This window comes from Trichosurus vulpecula, chromosome 7 (assembly GCF_011100635.1).
Source record: "Trichosurus vulpecula isolate mTriVul1 chromosome 7, mTriVul1.pri, whole genome shotgun sequence".
In the NCBI taxonomy this organism is placed as follows: domain Eukaryota; kingdom Metazoa; phylum Chordata; class Mammalia; order Diprotodontia; family Phalangeridae; genus Trichosurus; species Trichosurus vulpecula.
This window is the reverse complement of record NC_050579.1, coordinates 236,574,346-236,601,488: the sequence shown is the minus strand read 5'-3', so window position 1 is coordinate 236,601,488 and position 27,143 is coordinate 236,574,346. Positions and strand designations below refer to the sequence as shown.

Below are 27,143 nucleotides of genomic sequence, written 5' to 3'. Positions count from 1 at the left end.
GCTTTGGACATGTGAAAGGCCCAATTATCAATCAATCAATTAACATTTATTAAGCACCTACTATGTACCAGGCATGGTGCTAAGTCCTGGATCAACATCAAGGGTAATAAAATGAGCTAAAGTCTTAGATTTAGGGGAGGACTTTAGAAGCCACCTATTCCCTTGTTTTATAAATAAGAACACTGAAGCCAAGGGAAATTAACTGACTTGTTCAAAGTCAAACAGGTAGTAAGTAGCAGCTCCAGGATTTAAATCCAGGTCTTCTAACTCCAAATCTAGCTCTTTCCATGAGTGTCAGTAACATCTACCATGTTATAGTTGCAAAACCAATGCATACCTTCCAAAGGTAGGTTTTATAACCAGAAATGATGGAGTTTTATTTTTTTTTGAGGGGGAGGAATAAAAATGATGAATTCTGTTTTGGACATGTTAAGCTTGAGATACCTATGGGATATCCAGTTTGAATTTTTCACAGGTAGTTTATGATATGAAAGTAAAGCTCGAGAGGTAGATTAGGGCTGTATATGTAGATGTGGGAGTCATATGCAGAGAGACAATAATTGAACCTGTGGGAAATCACAAAGTCTTTGGGTTAATGAAATATTAAAGATCTTCCCTGTACATTTATAGGCCTACGTGAATGCACAGGTCGCACTTTCTCCTTGGAACGGGGTGAAGTTCCCAGGACTAAAAAAGTGGCCTTGCCCTGGTTCCCAGGACTAACAGTTCAACCTGCGCTTGCTCGATTCATTTTCCTGGAAGTATTGGCTGCCCTTCTAAGAAACAATTGGAATCCATACTGTGTCCTTCTGAACATAGATGTTTTGCCATATCGATCACAGATGTTTTGCTCCTTTGGACTCTGGCTGGGTCCAGAGTTGCAATACATCCAGTACAGTTAGTTACTCTAAGTCATGTAAGGCTCTGGTGACAAGCTGACTAATTGGCCCAGTGCCTTCTTTGTCTGAAACTGTATATGACCTGGAGAGATCCCCCTAGTCTTTGGAGTTCACCCATGGAGAGGATGCTCTGCCTGGGACCTTCTCCCAGTTGGGACTCTGGAGGCTGAACTAGGACTCCTCAGCTACATGACCCTGATGTAGGTGTTCCCCTGATTTGGTGATGTATGTAAATATTTCTATTATTCTATTAGGCTTTATCTTTATATATATTATTCCATATTTCTTTATTCCTGCTTTATATTGTCCTTGTGTGTAAAATAAATGTTATACTGATTCTAATCTGGTATGAGTGCATTCATTATACTGCACAATCTGATTCTGAAAATAGTTAAAGCAGCTGTATGTGTTTCCTTAATGATACACAAGTTTAAAAAAAAATGAAGAGAAAAAAGAGAGAGGGTCTGGGATAGAACCTTTGGTCATACCTGCAAGCTAGTGGGCAGGACATGGAGATATATTCAGCAAAGGAGCAAAAGAAGGAGAGATCAGGCAAGTAGAAAGAGAGTCAGGACCCATTTTTCAGTAACACAAAAACTCTGAAAGAAAGGAAGAAAAAGAAAAAGAGAAAGAAAGAAAAAACCCAGAAAGAGAGAACATCCGAGAGAAGGGGGCCAAGTGTCAAATGCTACAGAGAGGTCAGAAAGGATGAGGAGTGAGAAAAGTTGGTCAGTAAACAAAAATGTATGAAGTGCTTATATATATACTAAGCACTTTACTAGGTGCTGGGCATATAGAGAGGAAAAATTGCAATCTTTGGTCTTAAGGGGTTCAGATTTTCTAATGGAGGTGACAATATGCAAAAAAGTGTGCATGCAAGATATATACAGTGAAAACAGAAGGTTCTTTCAGATATGGCCATGAAGTACACATTTGGTAACTTGGAAAAGAGCAGTTTCAGTTGAATAATGAGGGAGGAAGCCAGACTACAGATGGTAGAAAAGAGATTGAGAGAAGAGGAAGTAGGAGTACTGAGTGAAGACATTTTCCCAGAATTTTTGTTGAGAAGGGGAGGAGAGATACAGAATAAGATGATAGTCATCAGTGGGAAGTTAAAGTATCAAAAGATGGAAAGAGAATGAGAAATAGTGCCAGAGAGCATAGTGGACAAGACAGGCAGATCTGGAGTGATACATTGGGGAGGTAGGATTGAGGTGGATGGGAAAAACAGAGTGAATACTAGTGACTAAAGGAAGGAATTTGTTCATCAGCAGTGTGGGATCCAGCATTATTGGGACGGGGAGATTAAAAGAGGAAGGAGTTTGTTAACCATAGGAAATAAGTCCAGGTAAAATATCAGTAGAGGGGAGGAGCTCCACTGATGAGTTCAAAGTCATAATTTGGTCTTTGACTGCCTGAGACAGCAGCCGGGCAATGTTGTATGCTGTGATGCTCAAAAATGCCATCCTTCTTGTTAATGAAAATGGGCTTGGTGGTATTTTATCCTGAGAGACTCCAAAAGTTCACTGTGCTTTAAGGTTTGAAAAGAATTTTATATATATTTAGATATAAATTATTTTGTTAAATATTTCCTAATTACATGTAAGAAAGTTTTTTTAAACAATATATATTTTTTAAATTTTGAGTTCCAAATTCTCTTCCTCCCTCCTACATTTCTTCCCTCTTTGAGAAAGCAATTTGATATCGGTTATACATGTGAAGTCATGCAAAACATATTTCCATATTAGCTGTGTGGCAAAAGAAAACACAAACATAATAAAACAATAAAAATGAAGTGGGGAAACAAAAGTATGCTTCAATATACATTCAGAGTCCATCAGTTTTCTCTCTGGAGGTAGATAGCATTTTTTATCATGAATCTTTGGGAACTGTCTTGAATCGTCTTGATAAGAGTAGTAAGTCTTTCACAGTTGATCATTTTTACAATATTGCTATAATTGTATACAATGTTCTCCTGGTCCTACTCGCTTCAATATGCATGAGTTCATATATGTCTTCCCAGGCTTTTTTCGAAACCAGCGAAGTATTATCTTAGTTGAATCTCACAACAATCCTGATTATATGTACTATGATTATTTCTATTTTACAGGTGAGACAACTGAGGCTCATAGAGGTTAAGTGACTTTGTTGGGGTCACAGTGCTCGGAAGCATCCAATGCAGTGATCTCTAATGCTGAGTTCAGTACTTTATCCTCTGCACCACCACTGGAATAGCTAAGTAAATTATGCTACATTAACATTATGGAATAGTGTGATTATGAGCAAGTTTAAGAAATCCAGAAAGCCTTTTCTGAAATAATGCAAAGTGAAAAAAATAAAAGAATCAAGAGAATGTAGTATACACTAAGGAAAAAAAGTGAATGAGAATATACGGATAGAAGAGAAAATCCTGATAAGAACTTGGAGCAACTGAAAAATTGTTCTGATAATGCCCTCTGGTGGACAAAATGCTTTTGAATGATATTGCCAAACAGCAAATGTGTACGTAATAAAAGAAACCTAAAAGTGTCCAGTAAATGTAATAATAAAATCATAGAACTTTAGAACTAGATGATCTTGTCTTGCTCTCTAATTTTACAGATGAGGAAACTGAGGCCCAGAGAAGGGAAATTATTACTCCCAATGTCATAAATACTTTAGAAATCAGAGCTCTGACAATATTTTATTAAGTGCCTACTCTGTGCTTTAGATTAATATTTGGAAATCCTCACAACATTATTGGTGTGATACAATGAAAAGAGAATTGGAGGTGGATTCAGAAGATCTGTGTTCAAATCCTGACTCCACCAACACGAGCTTGAGAGAGTCCCTTTATTCATATGGACTTATTTCCTCATTTGTAAAATTGGAGAGGGTGGGACTAGATGGTCTTCCAGTTGAGGTCTAAGGTCTCTTCAGGGTCTAAATCTATGCTCATATGATTCTGCGATCATTAAAACTCTGTGATACAGGGGAAAGCACACCAGATTCAGTTGGAGGACCTGGCTTTGAATCTTGGCTCTGCTATCTATTAACTATGTGACTTTGGAAAAATCTCTTAACCTTTCTGGGCTTCAGGTTCCTATCCATCAAATGAGGGGGTTGGACTACAGAACCTGCAAGATCTCTTCCAGCTCTAGACCCTAAGAGGCAAGTAAGACCAATATTATTCCCACTTTACAGCAGAGAAAACTGCGGGTATTCCAGAATATACCCTCTTCCTACCTCAGCTTCAAAGAAGCATCTTACTTTAAGATGCAGCTTAGCCCTATCTCCTGCATGAAGCTGTGGCTCATCCCCACAAATACCGCTCCCTAACACTCTGTATTAAGCTATAGATACTTAGCATATGCATTTATACACATGTATATACATAGATTTATTAATTTAACTCAGGTACAAGGGACAAGGAAACGCTAATTGAGCCAATAACAATTCTTAAAAACACTTTTATCCTTATTTGGCAAGGACATGGTTCAGGTGATTTTAGGCCTAGCTGTCAATAAGAAGCCCTGAGCCATGCTGAAAGGTCCCCATCCCCATTCATCCCACTTAACTCACAGAAAGGCCCAGATCCAGATTCCATGAGAGGGCTTCACCGTCCCACTCAGCAGTTTGGGGTCTCGAGCACCCTTCAACCCCAAACCTCATCACCTGAACTTCAAAGCAAATACAAACAGAAATTACAAACATCAACAGACAGACCTTGTCTGATTCAAATCACAATTCATAGCTACCACAGAATCACCAACATCTATCTGTCTGGGTTACAAAGCCACGGAGCACTTACAGCTTGCCGAGAGTCTCAACACTCCTTCCATGAGTGTGCCCCCAAAAGTCAAATGCCAAGCTCCCCTCAATTACGTCCTGTTCGGAGCCTTGAGGGCTCTGACCTCACCCAGGCTGAGTGTGTGAAAGTTCCCCACCTCCAGTAACACTTACAAGTCAACCACTCCTGATTGTCTTAATGCTGAGAAATATTCCAAGACAAAGACAGCAAAAAGGTTTCCCACCCATTCAAACAAAAGGGAGACTTGATAGTCTTAGCATCCTAAAAAGGAAGAATCAGGAAAAGTCTGTAAGACTGAAGCTTATTTGTATCATTTATTACTGCTGTCCCAGATGTTGAGAGTCAGTAAAGGAGAGGGAGAGAAAGAATTTTACTGGGAATCCTTTACATAAGAGGCATATTAAGTAAGCCTTTAAAAAAAAGCAATATAAGGCAGAAGTTTGTGTCACAGACCCCCTTGACCAGGGGTGGGGAACCTGTGACTTTGAGACCACACACAGATGATCTTTGAAATTTGGATTCACACTTAACAATTTAGAGGGCTACTTCGGCCTTGAAAGTCTAGTGAAGCTCATGAATCCCTTCTCAGAAAAAAAAATTTTTTTTAATGTGTTAACTAAACTACATAGGATCAAAAAGGAAAACAATCATGTTGAAATATAGTTATCAAAATGTTAAAAACAAGCAAACAAGTTCATGAACTTCAGGTAAAGAACACCTGATGTAAGGATAAAAAGTCTACAACATTAGTAAAGATTTCCCTTTTCCATGTCACCTGACTTTGTATCTGCAAAATATGCCTCTCCTGAGGGAAAAGCCTTCTGGAAATTCTTGTCACTGGCTTTTGTAGAAAGCAGAGTGACTGCTGTGCCTCTAACTTTCTCATTCTTTAGCTTTCTTGATGAAAAGTGAATTCCATCCCAGGTTCCCAACTGAACAAAGACTATTCAAAGACTTAGTAAGGAACTAATCTAGTTCTTACTAGTTAGTCTAAAGTCTTTTTAAAAAAAAATTCCTACATTAAGTATGGTGAGGAGGGTCAAAGTTCAGAAACAGATAGCCAGGGCAAAGGTCAGGAGACATCTATTACAAGGCACTTCCAGGAAAGTTGTTTCACTTGCCACAATGCTTTTCACCAGGGCCACCTGGAGCCTATCCTTCACCTTGTTGTTTGCCTTTGCTGCTTCCATATCGGTAAGTGGCTTTCCATTCTCCTCTACTATTGAGAACAATTTATTCATATGTGCATATTATCCATTATATGTATATTTCTTTGCAGATCAAACGCTCCTCTAAAGAAAATGGTAAGGTTTTCTCATAATGTTCAGAGAATGCTTCTTTACTGTCTCTTTTCAATAGTAGTAATAATATTTCCTTTCTCCCTAGATGTAGATGCTGGCAAGGAAATAAAAGATATTTTAGAAATCAACCTAGGTAAGTGATATTTCTGCCTATTCATTGCTTCAAAAAAATACTTTATTTTTATAAAACAACAGGAATAATGATAAATATTTATACAGCACCAAATGCTTTACAAATATTATGTCATTTGATCCTCACAGAAACTCTGGGAGATAGGTGCTACTATTGCACTGATTTTACAGAGAGGGAAACTAAGGAATGTAGAGGTAAAGTGACTTGCTTAGGGTCATATAGCTAGTGAGTGTCTAAGGGTAGGCTTGAACTCAGGTCTTCTGGACTCCAGGTCCCATACTCTATCCACTGTGACATCAAACTGCCCACACTTTTTGACATTACTTTGTGTATAAATTCTCCTTCTCCAAATGACTCATTTCTTATAACAAAGAAAATCAATATTGGGACTCTTTCACCATGCATGAGCATTCTATCCCTATAGACCAGAGGAGTCAAGACCAGAGGAGTCAAGAAGGTCCAATTCCCTGGGATCATTATTAATTTTTTCCCCATTTTCTTGGAACTTGAATCATTTTAGTGATCTTTTCAGTCATGTTGTAGTTTTTCCATCATGCTGAAATGTACATATTATTTTAGTACTTCTGCTTATTTCACTCTGGATCAGCACATAAGAATCTTCCCATACTTCTCTGAAGTTTTCATATGAAAAACCAGTTGTACAAATGAGCTATTTGAACAAGTCACTTTACATTCAATTAATATACATTAAATGCAACACAATTACTATATTATACAATCATAATGCTGTATCATTATTATGTAATATCATATAACTACTGTATAGTTCTATTTGTGTGTCAGTTTTTTAAGCCACTTTGTAATCAATGAGCTCCCATTTAGGATTAGATTTTTTTTTGGGGGGGAGGGACAGAAGTATAAACCATCTGTTCATACAAATAAAAAATGCTTCTTGTATTGTCTCAGTCATGATTTCTCTTTTATTGGAAAAACTTTATCAAAGCTTCATTAAGCTTTCTCTGTCTCACCCAGGGGAATCCAAGATATACTGAATCTCTTTTCTTAAGGTTTAAGAAAAGCTAGAAGAAGATGTTTTCATGAAAATAGTAGATTAAAGATTGAGGAGGAGGATATTATGAGCTCCAAAGGATTGACCATCTGCTCTTCATCATCCCCTGCCCCTGGGATGATGAGGACAAAATGACATAGTCTTCTAGTGGGGAGAAAAGGACGTTTTCCTGTAAGAAACAGGAGGTTTTCCTAGAAGGAAAAGGTTTTTCTGTAAGAGTTTTCAGTGTTATAACACAGGCCTGTGATAGAAAGAGTCACATGAACTCTTTGATGTAACCCAACATGTTTCTAGTAGAGTTCATTTTTTTTTTTACTATTTACTAATATAATCTCTAAGTAGTCAGAGAACATAACCATTATGAATATAATTCTAAATTTTTGCCCCCCCCCAAGTACATTTAAATGTTTTTTTTTTTGCAAATTCTCTCATTTATAACTCAGCGATATCTTTACTATGCAACCTATAAGGTTGGCATAATGGTTAGGGCTCCCCAAAATATGTTGAGGGTCAACCTAAATAGTAAGGCTACCCAAATGTACCTAGGCTTGCTTTAGTGTTACCTAAGCCCAAGTCGATTCTGTCTGTGATGAACAAAGTAACAAGAGCAGATATTTGTACAATGCTTTATGGTTGGCAAACTACTTTCCATATGTTCTCATCTGAGTCTTACAACCCTGTGAAGTCTAAACTGTAGATACTATCCCACATTTTACTGATGAAGAAACTAAGGTGGAGAGAGGTTAAATGATTGGCTCAACGTCACACAGCAGATTCGTCTGAGAGGTCATATGTCAGGGTGGTATGACCTAACATAGAGTACTGAACATGAAATCACTGGACCTAGGTTCAAATCCCGACTCTGCCACTTACAATTTTTGTAACCATAAGTAATTTATCTTCACCAGTCTTCAGTTTCCTCCTCCGTAAAATAAAAGGATTGCTTTTTGATGATTTTTTTCCAAACTCTAAACCTCTGATTTTATGGTCCTATGATTAAAACAAGGTCTCTTGAATACGAGTTCAGAACTCTTTCTACCATGCGACATCAACTGAAGGTGAAACCAGTGACTATTGAAATTGGGAGTTTGTTCATTTACACAACAGACATTCATTGAGTGTTTTCTATGTTCAGAAGATTAAGCTGGGCAATGAGGGTCATAAAGGTGAGATTCTTCTATATATAACCATGGTTTCCTCAGTGGTAACAAAGTAATGGAAGCAGGAAAATATGATATATACAAAATATAGAGCAGAGTAGCGTTTAATGATACATGGTAAAGAGACTAAAAAGTTCTCTGTGTTAAAGTCATAAATTGCTATCACTTTCTTTAGATTAGTCCTGGAAGGAAGAACGAGATTTAACTCCTGATGAGTATACACCCTTTCGCCTAACCTAGGCTATGGAGAGCTAATAACGTATTTTCAGTCTTGCCTACAATTGCCTCTTTCAACTATTAGCTTGTCTAACAAGTCAAATACAATCCAAGACCATAGAATGTGTGAGCTGGAAGGAATCTTAGCACTGACTCATCCAAAGTGCCTTTTTTACAGATGAAGAACATGAAAAATAAAATGGCTTGTGCCATTGTATAAGTAGATCCCCATGTACTTCTTCAGATCTATGGTACCATACTTTTTCTATGATCTGACACTCTCTACCCCTGACCACCTAGAGATTATATTGGTAAATATTATTTTTAAAAAAAACTTAGAGTGATAAAAAATTCCAAATTTTAACCCTCACGTTTTCCCTTGGTACTGTGAGACCCCTTCAGCACGACTTCTCATATTCTCAAAAATATATTTGGCACCAAGCCCTATTCTTTTGTTCCCTGCATTATGTAAATTTTCTGTCTCATACAGAACAGGTTGTAACAGGGAGGAAGTAGTTGAATGTTCTGATCCTTACAGGGTACAGTATGAGTGACTTGAGAAGCCAGTAGGGATGGCCTTGCAGTCTGTGTTCCTTAAGTCATTGACTCAGATAATTATGCAATTTTCTATGTCACTTTATTAGTGTAAATAAGAATGACCAGACACAAATATCCTTAAAATAACCTAGTGTTTTAATTTATATTTCTCTGTTTCTTGAATTTAGGGCATGACCTTGGCAAGAAAGATTAAGGGTCCCAGCCAACCAAGAGTCAGTTTGCCAAATTTGATAAATCCTAAGTGCTGGCTGTTTCAAGACAGAGCCAGAATCTGAATGAATGTGTCTGTTCAGGGACCATCATACCATATAATTTGCAACTGAAAGGGACATCCAAGACCAGATTTTTCAACCCCATAATTTTACAGAGGAAGAAAAAGGGCCAGAGAGTAAAGTGATTTGATCAAATTCATAAAGATTTTAAAAGATATGGCCAGAATTTGAATCCAGATCCTCTGACTCTTAACCTTTAAAACTTTGAAACCTTACAACATAGAGTATGAGAACTAGAGGGGGTCTTTAGAACACAAAACATGGTCTCTGAGAACACAGAATGCAGGATCTCAGAGTGGGAAGGGACCTCCAATTGTATCCTGTCCAATTTCCCACCCAGATCAGGATTCACACCTTATAGTTTCCAAGATGCTCATATGTGTAGCTTCTGCCTAAACGTCACCAGAAATAGGGAGAACAATATGTCAGGAGACAATCTTTGTTGGATCACGATAAAATTATACCTTTCTATTGTTTTATCTATTGCTATACATTCTACTTTTTGGCATTAAGTAGGACGGTCCACCGGCGGGTAGGTGGTACAGTAGATAGAGCTCTGGGCTTGTAGTCAGAAGAATTGAGTTTAAATCCAGCCTTAGACACTTACTAGCTGTGTGACCCTGGGCAAGTCACTTAACCCTGTTTGCCTCAGTTTCCTTATCTGTAAAGTGAGCTGGAGAAGGACATGGCAAACTACTCTAGTATCTTTACCAAGAAAACCCCAAATAGGGTCACAAATAGACATGAATGAAATGACACCACCACCATTACCAAAAAGTCCACGCCTTTTTTGAATACCAGTGTTTACCACTGTTTTATAAAGACTCTTACACATAGACATTATGATAGAAGTTGTCACAAGGGACTAACTATTATTTCAGGCTCTGTATTTACCAAATAATTATGAACCTTTCTACTGCATTTGACTAGTGTAGACAGAACAGCCAGACATGAGTTATCTTGTGAAACCATATTTTCGTAGGGTCATGGATTTAGAGCCGGAAAGGAACCCAAGAGACCATCTAGTTCAACACACTCATTTTCAAATGGGGAAACTGAGACACTGAGAGGTGAATGATCTGTCAAGGTAGTATCAAAAACTGGATTTGAACCTAGATCATCTGACTCCAAAGGTAGCACTCATGGCATCCTATTATCATTCTGTCTCCTCTATTGTTTCAGTCTTCCAATCACATACCTTCTGCGTAGTTTGCCTCTGATTCCTCATCTGTAAAATGGGGATAATTATACTATCTTGCAGGATTGTTCTTGAAAGAGCTCTATAAAGTGTTATAGAAATATGAGATTATTATTACGAAAGCTATAAGGTGTGAATCCTGACCTGGGTGGGAAATTGGATAGGATACAATTGGAGGTCCCTTCCCACTCTGAGATCCTGCATTCTGTGTTCTCAGAGACCATGCTTTGTGTTCTAAAGATCCCCTCTAGTTCTCATACTCTATGTTTGGGTCAGGGAGAATTGGACAGAACTGAAAAACAAGTAAAAAACAACAAAAACAACAACAAAATAACATCTCTCAGAGAGACCGTTTAAGCCTTCTGGGTTTCAGATTGGCCCACAATAGGTCCCTGCCCAACCTCCACTTAATGGCTGTGTGTTGGGCACTCTTGCCTTAGAGTGAACATCAATGTAACCGTTTCTCTTTGGAACAGCAACCCTGAGGGTCTTACCTTCCCGGCTTGATTCTTTTTTCTTTTTTCTAATTAAAGGGGCCATCCCTTGACTCACTTCTTTAAAGAGACCTATTAACTGAATGGGCATTGCCTCACTCTAAGCGAGTACATGAAAAGACCTCAGCCTAAAAGGGCCAGGGTCTCCCATTGCATCCTGGGATATCTCCAGTCTTCCTGATGAATATCTGGTCACTGGACCCAGATGGCTCTGGAGGAGAAAGTGAGTCTGGTGACCTTGCACGGCCCTTCCTTACTCAAATCAAAGTCAACTGCAAGTCATCATTTCCCCGATGCCATGGTCCTCTTCGAAAATGAAAGACAAACACAACGACCTTAAGCCTGTTATGAGTATGACTAGCCTTAAATTCATTATCATCCTTGCTAAACAGAACTGAGTAGAGCTTTCAGGTCAAGATGGAATCACATAAAAATATTTATATCAATTTCTTGATGTACTTGGATAACATTAAGTTATAGAATTCTACTGAAAGCCAGCTACTTAATCTTGAGGAAACTTTCTCTAATAACTAGTCATTTAGATCTATGCCAGCAGGATCACAGAATCCTAGATTTATAGCTGGTATGTACCTTAAAGGTTATCTAGTACAGCTTTCTTTTCTTACAGATGAATAAAATTAATCACAAAGAGGTTAAGTGACTTGCCCAAGGCCAAAAAGGGAGCTAGTGACAAAGAAGTAGGATTCCAACCATATCTTCTGATGCCAAATTCCTTCTATTCTGACACATAGAAATTGGCTTTGAATCCAGAGGTCAAAATACACCAGTGAATGAGAACAATGCTTAGAAATACCAAGACAAGCAGAAGGTTATAAGGGAGAAAGCTGAGGATGTGTTTGTTAAGAAGCTGACTAGTGTCCTAAAGTCAATTCAAGTGAATTGTACTTATGCAATTCCTATGTTAATGTAGACATCTGGTATGGCAAAAGGATTGACAATGGATTTCGAAGAGGCTTCACATTAACAAAACAAATGATTTGTCACCACCATGAGACAGCTATAGAAAGGTTCAGTAATGTTAATTTAAGAAGTCAGAATATTGATAGATAGTCTAGAATAGAGCTAGTGGAAATTGGTGGAAATAATAGACCCCATGATGTTCTCAATGATTTGAATTTGCTCTGTGTATTTTCATTGTGATGAAATACAATTACTGTATTTTCCATATTGTGACTTTCAATAAGGTAAATTCAAATCCATGTGACCATTGCAGGGAATTTGACACCTAGCTGTATGTGATAAAACAGGTTAAAAATTTACAGAAATACTTTTGGAACAAACAGACTTTATTTAACAAAGAAGTAGTAAATGATAACAATATGAATAACCATTGGATTTGTCAAATGTAGCCAAAGGTGTAGAGCCTCTAAAGCAGCTAAGTTACAAAAGAGGATTCAAAGGGTGTCAATAATCAGTCAGCTGGTCAACAAATAAGGCAAAGCTCTGGGGACGTAAAGGCAAAAAATGATCTTCTCCCTCAAGGAGTTCATAGTCTAAAGGAGAGATAACATGCAAGTAATTATGTACAAACAAGATCTATGCAAGACAAATTGGAGGTAGTCTCAGAGAGAAGATACTAGCATTTCCCCCATCATCTAATTATCAAACTGCTTCCATAATAATCTACCTAATTCAAAGGTCTAACATTAAATGTTGAACAAATAGCTGAGTTATGCAGAATTGTCTATAGAATTCCAACGGGTTTATGATAGCAATTCAGCATCGGGTCATTGCTACTAGAAGATAAGGAAAGATTTTCTTTAAGGAGATGAAACTCATTGATTGATATAGATTATGCAATGAAGTAGTGGAAACTGCAGCGTATCACTAAAGGCTGCAACAACTTAGCATTCACCAGATACCTAGAAAGACATGATTAGGTGGGTAGAATTGTACAACAGGAGCTCATTACCTTTTATAAATCCACAGACAACCAATCCCCATGCTACCAACTAGAAATCCTTGAAAATTAAGCCAATGATGAATTTGTTAAAATAAAATGAAAATTACCTGAAGCACCATAATTGACAGAATGGTTACACACATTGATACACAAAAAATTTAAGAAGTATTTTAGTAGATTAACAAGTCAAATTCTCATGATCTCCAATGTGCATGAGATGAAAAGCTTTCAAAATATAGAGAACTAGTCAAAGAAATTTAAACCATTTGGGAAGAAGACCAGGCACATGTCATCACTGTCATTCTATCTGCTGCTATGGTTATAGTAGAAATGTTCTAAGTGAGCCTATAGAAGATGAACTTACATCTCAAAACTTTCATTCAATTATAAAAACATTTATTTTATCCACTTTTGCAATAGATAGTAGAACACTGAATAGAAAGTAGTAAAAGCGGGATGGTGATTTATCCTAAGACTATTTCTTTCTGAACTCCATCAAAGAATGCAGGATCTCAGAGTGTGAACTCCATGAGAAAACAATATAGTTATAAACCTTTAAGTTAAATAGAAATGTCAGTTGGTGTCATTATTTTTCTCTTCCTTCCCCTCCTCTCCCCTCTCCTCTCCTCCCCTCCCCTCCCCTCCTTTCCATCTCTCTCTGTCTGTCTGTCTGTCTTTCTTAGTCTCTCTCTGTCTCTCCCTCATTCTTTCTCCTCTCCTCTCTTCCCTTCTCTCTTCATCTTTTCTCTTTTTATTTCTCCTCTCTTCTCTTCCCTTCTCTGTATTATATGACTTACTGTATAATAGTAGCAGCAGCTGACTAGTATATATAGCTTTACGATAAATATACGTGCCAGTTGCTGTTATTACGTTATGTTATATTTAATACAATACATAATGTAAACTGGTGTTTCATATATATATGTTAGTATAGAGTATTCTAAAAATTTTAGCAAAGATTTAAATATTGATAACTTAAACTTCACCAAGACTTTAAGGTCTAATAGCTTAAAATTGTACAAAGACTTTTGGGATACCCTATGTATATAATAGCAGTTCATATTTATGTATAGCTTTGAGGTTTGCAAAGCATTTTACACAAATTATCTCACTGGATCATTACAATGACCTTGTAAAGTAAGTTCTACTATCATCGTTATATAGTGGAGGAAATGGAGACACAGAATAATTAACTAACATGCCCCAGGTCTCTCCACTCTTTCCCCTATGTCATGCTGCCGCCACAAAGCTAAAAACACTGAGGTTAAGTTATAACCAATCTGCTGTTTTTAAAAAGTGATGGTAGGTACTCGTCTCTCCCCAGAAAAACCAGGTTGTATTGTGTTTGCAACAGTGGAAAAGGATTTGCAGCGTTTCATCCCCATACTCTTCCCTGCTTCCCCATTATCACTCAGAGCAGGCATTTCAAGGCTGGAATGAATTTGTTGTCATGATCCACACAGAGACTAAGTCTTAACCTTGTTATCCTCGGTGTTGTGTTTTAACCAAGGAACTCTACCGGTGAGCAAAATACTCTTAACTGTTTATTATTTGTCCATATAAATAACAAGGTACACCTGTAGTCTGTAGGATTTACTATTTGTTTAAGAGATTGAGGAGTTTTTCTAGATTTTGTTGTTGTTGTAGATTGGTGACTGGTGAGAATTGTTCTAGATTTCCTTGTTTCCAAAGAAATTTTCTTTTAACCATAGGAAAACTCTGCTTTATGCTATGTTGATGTTTAATTTTATTCATCCAAGCATTCCTTCTCTAATCCATTTCCAGCTGCTGGTCTGGACCTCTTTGAAGGAGACATTTTATTACCGGTGGGTACTCTTGCCAACAAAGTCATGGAATTTCCTTAGCTAAAACACTTCTGATTTGCTCCATCAAGTATTTATTGTGCATTTATCAAGTGTAAGAGGCCTGTCCTTATTCTTAAGGAGACTCTAACACTGTTGGTGATAAGATTATAAGGCAATTAGTCACCTACAGAAGGCAGTCACAAAATATTAGAATTGGAAGGGATCGTAGAGGTTAGCCAGGCCAACCTATACCTCAGTGGGAATCTTGTCCATACAATCCTCTGTCACACAGACACTAGCCACTTGAAGATCTCCATTGACAAGAAGTCCATTACATCCAAAGACAGTCCAATCAACATGGTAGCAGCTTTAACTTACAGAAAGTCAAAATCTGCTTTTCTAAAACATCTTGCTCATATTTTGGGACTCTGTGGCCAAGCAGGATAAATCTAACTTGATATCTCTCCAAATACTTGAAAATAATTATTACGTTCTCCCTTTGCTCCTACTTTGCTCCAGGCTAAACATCTGTAACAACAATGTGGCTAGCAGCTAGTGTGGCTGTGTAAGACCAACAACAACAGCACACAGGAAGGGTTACCAACACACGTTCTTTGATCTGCTTTTCTAAGGGAAGCAACTTTAAGGAGTTAACAGGCTCAGTTTAATTAAACATACTTATATCATTCACTTAGTTCAGGGGGAAAAGATCAGCCCCCTGAACTTCAGGACAAATACAAACAGAAATTACAAACATACGTTACAAACAGAGCAAGCAACACAAACTAGTCTATTCACAGCATTACATAGTTACCGGAGAAGCACCAACATCTACTGTCTGGGTTTTCAAGCCCAGGAGGTTCCAGTGGCTACCCAGAGTCTCCACATTAACACTCTTCCAGTGAGTGAGAGCCCCAAACAAACTGCTAACCTCTGAGTTTATATTGGCTTCTTAGGACCTTAAGGCTTTCCACCTAATCAGTAAAAGGGTGTGGGCCTGGGGCCTCCTTCCTAGCAAGACTTAATCAAAGGCGCTTGATTATTTTAGCATCCTAAAAGAGAAAGCAGTAAAAAAGTCCTACCCTAATTACCATAACAACATCTCTACTTCCTTCAACTGCATGTGAAATAATATGGTCTCCAGTCCTGACCACACTGGATGCCTCCTCTGAGTGTTCTAAAAAAACATAGTGACCAGAACCTATCACAACATTAAAGACTATATACATTAAGTGTTGGAGTGCAGATAATAAATTCTGAAGGCATTTAGTGATGGGGGAAATATTCCTGAGGACTAGAGAAGTAAAGGGAGACTTCTTGGAAGAGTACTCCTCCCTGCCAGGGGACCATAGTGAATTATTTATCTTCTTTGTTTCTAGAAGAAAAGCCGAAATGCACTGCGAGATCCAACAACAAGATGGACATTCCCAATTCCTTACATTCTGGCTGATAATCTGGGTAACAGTGGTTGTTCTAAACTTGGCACCCATGACTTAGCTTGATTCATTTTCTTCTGTTCTATACAATAGTGTCAGACATGGTCATTCATGAAATTCCTGAGAGAATGTTGCATTTAAAGGCCTACCGACATATTATACTGCGCCAAACCAATATTATTTTCCAATAACATTGTTAAAATGCCTATTGCTCCTATAGATTGAACTTCCTCCTATAATGTTGTTTCAGCTAACATTGTATTTGTGTGGAGCCTGTGTTATGTAGCATTTATCTGTTAAAGGGTACTATATGATACATACTAATAATAGATAGCATTGAATAGCACTTTATATATTATTATCTCATCTGATCCTCACAACTACCCTATGAGGTAGGTCCTGCTATTATCCCTTTTTACAGATGAGGAAACTAAGACAGACACAGGTTAAATAACTTGCCACTGGTCATACCAGCTAGTAAATTTCTAATATAGGATTTAAACTCAGGTCTTCCTAAGGGTCAAGTGAGATATTTGTAAAAAAAACCAAAATTTTTTCAAAAAGTACTTAGTATACAGTGCCTGGCATATAATGGGCACCATATAATTTGTTTGTTCTCTTCCCTTTATACTTATTTATTTGTAAACATATTTTTTCCTCCTAAACTCACCCCTAAGAGAATGCAGGCTCCTAGAGGTAGGGGATTATCTCATTTTTTGTCTCTGCAATCTCCAGGACTGAGCATTGTGGGGGCACATCATGGGCACTTAGTAAATGCTTATTGACTTGGTTTGACTTGCCAAATTTCACTCAGCTAGTCAGGCATTGAACTCAGATCTTCTGAATCCTGATTTGGTTGTGGTGGTTTTTTTCTTAAGTTACTTCTCATTGTCTCTGTTCACTACGACCACCTGATTTGAATAATCACATAGTTTCCCAGATCTAGATCATAATTATACATTTTGTATGCAGCTAAATTTAAAGAAATACCACATGCAAATAAAATGGGTAAGCAGAGCAGCCCTTAAGCAATATGGTAAATAATCTCATGAAGTAAACTTCCAAAAACAAACGGTAGTGGTTTAGGACCTCTTCTTTTAAATCCTTTCTCTTGATCACAGCTTCAATTAGCCAGTTAATTAGCAAATATTTATTGAATAAGAAGTGGTACTATATGATTATCAAATCCTCATCTCATCCCATGATATAGAGTAGAAGGTTTTTTTCTGATGTTTGTCGTTGTTCAGCTATTTCAGTCATGTCCCTATTCAGGGTTTTCTTGGCAAAGACCTTGAACTGGTTTGCCATTTCCTTCCCTGGCTCATTTTACAGATGAAGAAACTGTGGCAAGCAGGGTTAAGTGACTTGCCCAGGGTCACACAGCTAGTAAGTGTCTGAGGCCACATTTGAACTCAGGTTTTCTTGACTCCAGGACTGGTGCCCTATCCACTGTCCTAACTAGCTACCTATCTAGCTTCTAATGTACTCTCAATATTATCTTGGAATAAAATCCAAGGTTAAAGTTCTAGGTAAATCTGGCATTAAAGCTCTTCTAGATTGCTTACATTTTTTATCTTTTTATTTTAATTTTTGGATACCTTTAGTTTTTATACCATATTTGTTTTTGAATGTGTCCCTTCTTATCTAATCCCCTATAACAAAGATAATTTTTAAAGAGAAAAAAAAATGAGTAATTTGAAACTATCAATCAACATATCTACTATTTTTCCTGTCAAAGATTTTAGTCTTATTTTTGAGAGCCATCATTTTCCCCCCTCTCATTAGTTATTTAACTTGCCTCTACTTGTGATGACACCCCTGCTTTGTTACTGAGGTTATCCCTAGAAAGACTTGAGTTCTAAGCTTTTGCCAGACTCCCTATTATGAAACACTCCTAGGAACTGTTTTCTAAAAAGACCAGTATTTTTTCTAAAAATACTGTTTTAAGAAATGTTTCAGTAAGGTTTTTATGAATAGATTCAATTCAACAGATATCCATTTAGTTTCATATATATATATACACACATATATACATATACAAATATATGTGTGTATATATATAATATATATACATATACATATATACATGTGTGTGTGTATATATATATATACTCTAGTGAGCACTGAGGAAGACATAAGGTTTAGAAGGTTCCTGGCCTAGTAGGGAAGGAAACAAGATGTAGCTTAAAGAGCACTGAATTTGGAATGGAAGACTTGGGTCCAAATCCCACTTTGCTGCTTGTATTGCTTGTGTAATCTTGGGCAAGTAATTTCTCTTCCCTGGACCATAGCTGTCTCATCAATAATATAAACAGTTGGGTTAAATGATCTCAAACACCCTCTCTTTCTAGTTCTAAATTCTACCCAGCTAACTATAATACTTCAAAATGCATTCAGAAGATATAATATAGAATGCTATACTAGCTATCAGAGGGAGGGTCAATATTGATGGACAGAGGAGGGACAGCAGAAGCCAGACTTATTTCACCACTATACAGGAATCATTTTCTCAAGTGGGTATTTAAAATGAGCATAATGTGTTTTCTAGGATTGAATGCTAAAGGAGCCATTCTTTATGCCTTTGAAATGTTCCGTCTCAAGTCCTGTGTGGATTTCAAGCCCTACGAAGGAGAAGAAAGTTACATCATATTTCAGGAGTTTGATGGGTTCGTGTTTTAAAAACTTTGAAAATTCTGCCTATGATGAATTTATGAGTGACCCCAAGGGCTCCCCAAAAGAGCTCTAGACTCCCATATACACTTATTCATTCTGGAGGGGTGGGGCTGAGTGCAGTGTGGTTTTTAGGTTTCTTTCTCTGATTCTGCTCCCACCTTAGAGTAAAATTACAAGGTAATCTATAAAGCAAAGTTTAAGTATGGCTCATGTCTAAGGTCTCCACAAAATGTAAGCAGCAGGATCGCATTGTACAGTATGGATATCAGGACAGCTATTTGTTTCCTCTACCACAGGAAATCTCTGATCCCAAATCCAGTATTCTTCCATTAACCCACCCTGTCTCTTACGTGAAAACATGGGAAAGAGAAAACTACATAACTCCTTTAAGAAACAATGGATCTATGAGGAAAGACCAAAATAACCAGAAAGAAAAAAAGAAAAGATATTATACCCTGAGGGATCTAAGTTTTGTCCATGAAAAAAGTCCTGAATAGAAGGATTTTTTTTTTTGGGAAGGATGTTATGGAATCATGTTTTGTGAATTTTTTGAGACATGGTAGGTTCTTTTCTCATTGCACTGGATGAGATACACGTCTGCTGGTTGCTGGAGGTGGTGTTGATAATCTTTGTTAAAACCCTCAGCATCCCTATGATTCCTGTCATTAAGTTTAGTGCCAATATCAAGCAACTAAGAAGAAGCCACTCCATGCTTTAGTAATTGGTGTTGGGGCTTGGGAATTGTCAGAGAAAAGTTTCCTTTCTGTCTTTGAAGGTGCTGGTCTATGGTTGGAGATCAACAAACAGGGCAGAACATTTCCATTGGTCAAGGCTGTGACTTCAAGGCTGTTGTTGAGCATGAAATACTGCATGCATTGGGATTTTTTCATGAGCAGTCAAGGTCGGACCGGGATGATTATGTGAACATTTGGTGGGATGAAATTATTCCAGGTAGGTGTTAATCTGACCATTGGCAAGTAAAATTTGGCAGAGTCCACCTTCCTTTCCCTAATAAATTATGTGTGAGCAAATTAACAAGGTGTGTGGACCCCGGCAATCCTGTATCAACACTGTACTGAGTGGTTGCTGTCCTTCGTTCTCAAAAGGACCAAAAAGACATCACTATGCTATCAGTGTGTCAGACTGTGGCTGATAAGACCAATATGAGCTCAGCATGTTCTGCCACAGGTCAGCCAGAGAGGGCAGAGCCAAATGAGCAAACTCTTTTCTCCTGTTCCTAACTGGTGATTCCTGTCTAGGAAAGTAGATAAAAAGTGCCTAATAAATGTTTATTGAATGACTGTTTATTAGCTGTAGTTGTTAAATAACAACAAGATAATGCAACTAGAGTATCGTAAAAATCTTGAATTGTAATCTTTGGTAACAGTGTGCTCATAGTCTAAGGGTGGAGACAGTATGCAAACAACTACGTAAGTGCAAGATATATACAATATCAATGGTGAGCCAGGGCAGCTAGGCAGTGTACTGATTGGAGTGTCAGGTCTGAGGTCAGGAAGATTCACCTTCATGAGTTCAAATCTGGCCTCAGACACGTACTAGCTGTGTGACCCTGGGCAGATAAATCACTTAACCCCATTTGTCTTATTTTCCTCATCTGTAAAATGAGCTAGAGAAGGAAATGGCGAACCACTCCAATATCTAAACAACAACAACAAACAACCACAAAATAATAGCAGGCCATTTCAAAGGGAAGGCATTAGCGATGTGTGGGTGGGGGAGGGGAAATGGGAGGATGGCCAAGGAAGGTTTTGTGCTGAAGTTAGGATTTGAGCCTTGAAGGAAGCCAGGGAAGCCAGGAGTGGAAGCAGGAAGAGCACTCCAGGCAAGGGGGATGGCCAGTGAAAAGGCAGAGAGTTGGGAGATAGGATGCAAAAAGGCCACTGTCCCTATATTGTAGATTAAAAGGAGGGAAATAAACAGTAAAGAGGTCAAAAAGGTAGGAAATGTTGTGAAAGGCTTTAAAAGCCAAACAGAAGATTTTAAAGATATTGATCCTAGAGGTAATAGGGAACTGCTGGAACTTATTGAGTACGGAAGTTTACCATAATTAAGTTGTATAGTATTGGGAGGTCACTTTGGCAGCTGAGTGGAAGCTTTGTGGTTATTGTTTGTGTTTGACTCTTTGTGACTCCATTTGGGGTTTTCTTGGCAAAGATACTGGAGTAGTTTGTCCTTTTCTTCTCCAGCTCATTTTACAGATGAGGAAACTGAGGCAAACAGGGTTAAGTGACTTGCCCAGGGTTACACAGAAAGTAAATGTCTGAGGCCAGATTTGAACTCAGGTGTTCTTGACTGCAGGCCCAGTGCTCTATCTACTGTGTGGAGTGGAGGATAGAGTGGGATAATTCTTGAGGTAGGGAAATCAACCAGAAGGCAATTCAGCAGAGTAAAGACTGGACCCATGATTTCATGTGTATAGGGAATTCTCAGAAGGAAATATATTTTACCAATGGAGGTTGGCACCTTCCCTGCAACTTATGATCTTAGATAGTTGTCTAGAGCACTGCAAAGTTAAGTGACTTGTCTGGAGTCGTATATCCAATAGGTGTCAGAGGGAGGATTTGAACCCAGCCCTCCCTGTCTCTGAAGGTAGCTTCACCATGCTACCTCTAAGATAAAAGGACAGAAAATATTCCTTTCATCCCACCAAATTCAGTATGGATGAAAAATGAATTTGTTAGCCAGAGAAGTTTAGGAAGAAGTTGGATGGAGTGGTCTAGTAGTAATCTAATGACTTCTCTCTCCTATTGGTGCTAGCTAAGGGTATTAGGTGCACAACCATAGAGAAGTCATTCCTCTCTATGTTCCCAGCATGATGTAGTGGGAAAGTGCTGGACTTTGATTTTGCAAAGACCTGGGTTCATATCATGCCTCCAACATTAGCTGTGCCACCAATTGCAATCCTCTTCCTACTTCTGGATCATTATAACAAAAGATTAAAAAATAGGCAAAAAAAACCAGTTCAGGTAAACTCACCAACATCTTTAAAAAGTCCAACAGTGCATACAATGTTCCACTCCTATAACCCCTTACCCTTACCCCAGGCCCACGCATGTTGTCTTTGACACCAAGTTTAGGCATAATTTTCTAATATTAAGTTTCACTTGTTTTTGTTCTTTTAAATCATTTTGTTGCAGTCATCATGTATATATATTAATGGCAGAAAGGAAATAGAACCAGTGGATGGAAGTGCTAGGATGCTTTCTCTATGAACTGGGTACCTACATACCTTCCGCTGTTGCCAGACCGAGCATCAATTGGGAAACTTTCCCTTCCACTCTTCCACTCTACATATCTGAGTAAAATTTATTCACATAGTTTCTTTCTGACCATTTGACTTAAAAATATCAATACTAGGAGAAAGAGAGATAGATTTTAAGTAAACAAGGCCAGAGAAATAGGTAGCTACTTGGTTCTGTTTGAGGAGTATCAAGACTGATTTCCTCATACTAAAATATCTTCCCACTAGTCTTACCACTGTGTCTGAAATCTCCTCTCTCTAGGCACTCTTTTGGTTGAAGATATTGAAGGAAATTACTCAAATTTTAATGTAATTAGCATTTTAGGTCATGTCCAGATTGTGTTCTTTATGTCAGGTTAAGGGCATCTAGGTGATGCAGTGAATAGAGCACCAGGTCTGGAGTCAAGAAGATCTCAGTTCAAATCCTGCCTCATATACTTACTAGCTGTGTAACTCTAGGCAAGTCACTTAACCCTGTTTGCCTCAGTTTCCTCATCTGTAAAATGAGCTAGAGAAGGAAATGAAAAAGAGAACCTGAAGTGGGGCCACAAGGAATTGAGATAGTCACATAGCCATGCTATGACAGAGGACATTTGTCTCTTATTTCTCTGTCTCTGTCTCTGTCTCTATATACACACACATATACATAAATATGTGCATATACATATATATGAATACATATACGTACCCACATATGCATATTATTGTTAAGAACAAATTTTATTACATATAATGACTTAACCAGATAAATTCAGGAGGAGGAAATACAGATAGTTTCAATTGCAGGAAATAATAAGTACCCAATTAAATTGTCAGAATGTTAGCACATACTTATTGTTGCCCTTGCTTATAATATCATGTTTCTAAAAGGTTACCTGTGTAGAAGCTTTTTTATGCATATAAGGTATGCATGTCCACATGAGAAGCATTGATAAATACCTTTGGAATTTTGCCCTTCCCTCTTAGGTGAGGCTGTGATTCCTGCCTTCAGGGAAGCCAGAGAAAGGCTACAAGATTTGGTCGTTCTTTTCACCAGTCTCTGAGAGGGGTACTATATTAAATTATATCTACTTGCCTCTCCCCCTCAATATTGCTGGTCCCAAGGTGTGATAAGTTCTAAGAAAAAGCCTCTTCCTTTGTCACTCCTTAGGGTAGGATACGCCTAAGCTTACTTCCACTGGCTTGGCACCTTTCCTATGAATGCTGGTTATACAAATAGAGAAGAGCTTTATCCAAGCAAAATAGAAACAAAAATGAGAGAATACATCAGAAAAATACAGAACAGTGAATTAAGTCTAAAGATGGGAGCTAGAGATGTTCTCAGCTGAATTAAAAGAGAGATCCCTAGCTCGCTCAAGAAGAAACTATTTTCTCCAGAATCTCCTAGGAGGTAACCTGAAAATCAGAGACATTTGAAAGAGTTGGTTTGCAATTTTTATAATTTTTTTCTCTCTCTCCTCCCTGGAGCGGGTCTGAAAGAAGTCTGGAACCACATGTCTCTATCTCAAAGAACCACATGTCCCTAGCTCCTTCCCCACAGCTCTCCCACCAGCTCTAACCCTGTGGCAGGCAGGCAGCACCACTGTTAGCTTTCCAATTAAGTGTCTCTTTCTGCACATTCAAAGAGCTCCAGACTTGAAAGTCTGGGTTGCAAAAAGATAATTCAGATTTTCATAATAGCTTCTTTATTTAAAAACAAACACAATGCTTTAAGCCATGTGACAAATTAGGGATAATGCCTAGAACTACGATTTTATTAGGGCAACCAGGCCTGGAGTCAGTAAGACCTGAGTTCCAGTGTGACCTCAGATACTTCCTAGCTGTGTGACCCTGGGCAAGTCACCTCACCCTGTTTGCCTCAATTTCCTTATCTGTAAAATAAGCTGGAGAAGGGAATGGGGAACTGCTCCAGTATCTTTGCCTAGAAAACCCCAAATAAGATCACAGAGTCAGACATGGCTAAAAAAACAATGACTGAAATGATTTAATTGCTACAGGGAACTCTCAGGTTAAGACATCCTTTCAACCAATGCAGGTCAGCACCCTCTCTGCAATGCTTAATCTCAGAAAGTTGCTAAAGGGCGACTGAGAGATTAAGTGATTTGCCTAGGGTCACACAGCCAGTATTGGGAAGAGGCAGAATTTGAATCAAGATCTTCCTGCCTTTAAGACCAGCTCTCCATCTACCACACTATACTTACTATCTTACACGTGAGAGGTCACAGAAGTGAAAATACAGGCATAAGTCACTTAATATTGCCCTAATCAATATCGTTTCACAGTATTAAGTCCCTAATAAATTTTAAGCAAACTGTGACATAATGTCATGAAATCCTACTGTAACATTTTTTTTTCCACTGGAAATCTACTTGTCTCCCCGGGTAACATTGTTTTATCTAGCATTTCATGTCAGGTCCTCTTGACTCCAAGGCCAGACTTTTCTAGCTCTATCCACTCCTCCCCTGCCCTTTACTCCAATTCTGTCTCTCATCATCATCCATAAACCCACCAACAGAGAATAAGTAGATCAGAATTGCTAACTATTCATCTGCCAGGACCCAGAGAAATGTAGGATAGTTTTTATGGAGAAAGAAGTCTGCAAAGGTCAGGACTACTATAGAGAAGCATCCGAGTTGTTTTTGTGCAAAAAGTAGAAAACCGGATGCTGTACAGGATCCAAAGGAAGGAACAAGGCTGGAAAAAAAAAATCCAAAATTCAAATACATGATAATTTTGTGTAGCTGGTTCAGTGGATAAAGTGATGGACTTGGAGTCAGGAAGATCTGAGCTCAAATCCTACCTCAGACCCTTGGTTACTATATGACATTGGGCAAGCCACCAAACTCTGTGCTTTTGATCTCGCATATGTAAAAAAAATGAAGGGGTTTTCCTCTCTGGCCTCTGAGGTCCTTGAGCTCAAAATCTATGATCTATAATCTACTTACTTCAAAGATCTGTGAGTTCAATGGTAGACAATGCTCCTCCCACCAAAATATGTTGCAACTCCTCCATACCTTGGTCTTCATGAGTTGTTGTGTTTGAAAAACTCCAGTGGTGGCCAAATCTCATGTAAACTAAACTAGTTAGGCTGGTCCATAGAGGAGAGATGGACCTGGCCTTTTCAGTTTGTTTAGCTTCTCCTTAAACTTGGCTTCTGTGGGTCCAGCCACCGAGAATCTCATTAATCGCTTTGGGCTAGGCCTAATCGTTTAGGGGTTGATTTTGAGCTCCAGACAATTGCGAGGAGTTAAAATAAAAATAATATAAGTCTTTAGTTTGTTGTAACTTTGTTTAATCAATCAACTATATGTGCTAACATAATGAATATTTTAATTAAATAGTCCCTAATCAATAAATATGTCCTAATATTCTGTCATTTTAGTTGGGGTACTTATTACTTCCCATAATTGAGACTAACAGTCTTTATTTCCTCCTCTGGGATTGTCTGGTTGAGTCAGTATATGTAATAAAATTTGTTCTTTATGGTAACATATATGTGTGTGCATATATATATGTGTGTGTTTGTACATATATATGTATATATACACGTGTGTATACATTTATATACACGTATAGTTGATCGATTAAAGTTCCAACAAACTAAAAACCTTTTCTATTTATACATATGAAACATACATTTACATGTAAATATATATGCATGTACATTACTATTAAGAACAAATTTTATACACGTACAGCCTGTATCAGATTGCTTTTTGTTTTGGGGAGGGGAGAGGGGAGGGAGGGAGGGAGAAAAATTTGGAACTAAAAATCTTACAAAAATTAATGTTGAAAACAACCTTTACGTGTAATTGGAAAAAATTAAAATACTATTAAGTGCAAAAAAAGAACACATTTTATTATGCATACTGACTGTCAGATAACGTAGGTTCAGGAGGAAGAAATAAGCACTATTAGTTTCAACTATAGGAAGTAATAAGTACCCACTTAAAATGACAGAATACTGTACATGTTTGTTGATTAGCCTACCTACTGTAATCTACCTACTGTATACAAGCAGCTGCATTCAGTACCACGAAGGATACAAATGCTTGACATATGATGAGTATTTCATAAACGCTTTTTCATTCATTCAAAAAAATAATAATAGAAACACCAATTAACATTTATATGACTTAAGGCTTGCAGAGCACTTTATTTACATGATCTCATTTTATCTTCATTACAGCCTTGTGACATGGTACACAGACAAGGAAACTGAGTCTCAACGAGTCTCAACATCTCTTTTCTGTAGTCACAAAACTAGCAATTAGTGGAGATGGGATTTGAATAAAGGCACCTCCCGACAATGCTAAGAAACATGTCATAGCACTTGCTCTATAGGCCCACTGGAAAGAGAAAGCATAAACCCATAAAAAGATCACCAATGGTACAAGATGTTATAAAGCACAGGGCAAATGCCATGTGAGTCCAAAAGCCAAGTGCCATAGAAGTTCAAATGAAGAAATAGTCCTCTTGGACTGAGGTGGTCAGAGAAGGCTTCTTAGAAGAAGGATTTTAACTGGTTAGATAAGATTTATGTAAGTAAAGAGGAGGAATGAGGGTATTCTAGGTAGAAGAAAGTAGCATGAGCAAAAATAAAAGGTAGCCAAGCACAGGAATCAGGATTGTGATTAAATCAACGTGAACAGAGCAGAGAGTTTATGTCAGAGAGCATAAGGAAATGATAAAGCTGGAAATGCAGGTAAAGGCAAGGTGGTGGTCAGATTTTTAGGCTAAGGAGTTTAAGCTTCATCCTACAGGAACAAGGGAACCATTGATAGTTTAATTTCCTAAACAATTATTGCAGAAATCTGAAGGTATGCCATAGTTTCTAAAAAGAAATGGCCAAACTTATTTTATTTATAAATTTGGATCTCACAGTCTACATGTTTTAAATCTCCTTTCATTCGCCTCCAACTTCCAACCTGTCTTCCATTATCCGCTTCCTGCTAACGACTGATGAGAGAAGAGCTTCTTCCTTGGGATGCA

At 37.9% G+C, this 27,143-nt stretch overlaps 1 protein-coding gene across 1 annotated transcript in view; it reads left to right on the top strand.

Annotated features, from left to right (window-relative positions):
* The first annotated feature begins 5,814 nt into the window (after positions 1 to 5,814).
* Positions 5,815 to 27,143, top strand: part of MEP1A (meprin A subunit alpha) — a 39,892-nt gene continuing 18,563 nt past the window's right edge. The window contains exons 1-5 of the mRNA XM_036768344.1: positions 5,815 to 5,883; positions 14,736 to 14,801; positions 16,163 to 16,238; positions 18,765 to 18,882; positions 19,665 to 19,840. Coding sequence (XP_036624239.1) covers positions 5,815 to 5,883; positions 14,736 to 14,801; positions 16,163 to 16,238; positions 18,765 to 18,882; positions 19,665 to 19,840 — 505 coding nt within the window. The remainder of the gene's footprint in view (positions 5,884 to 14,735; positions 14,802 to 16,162; positions 16,239 to 18,764; positions 18,883 to 19,664; positions 19,841 to 27,143) is intronic.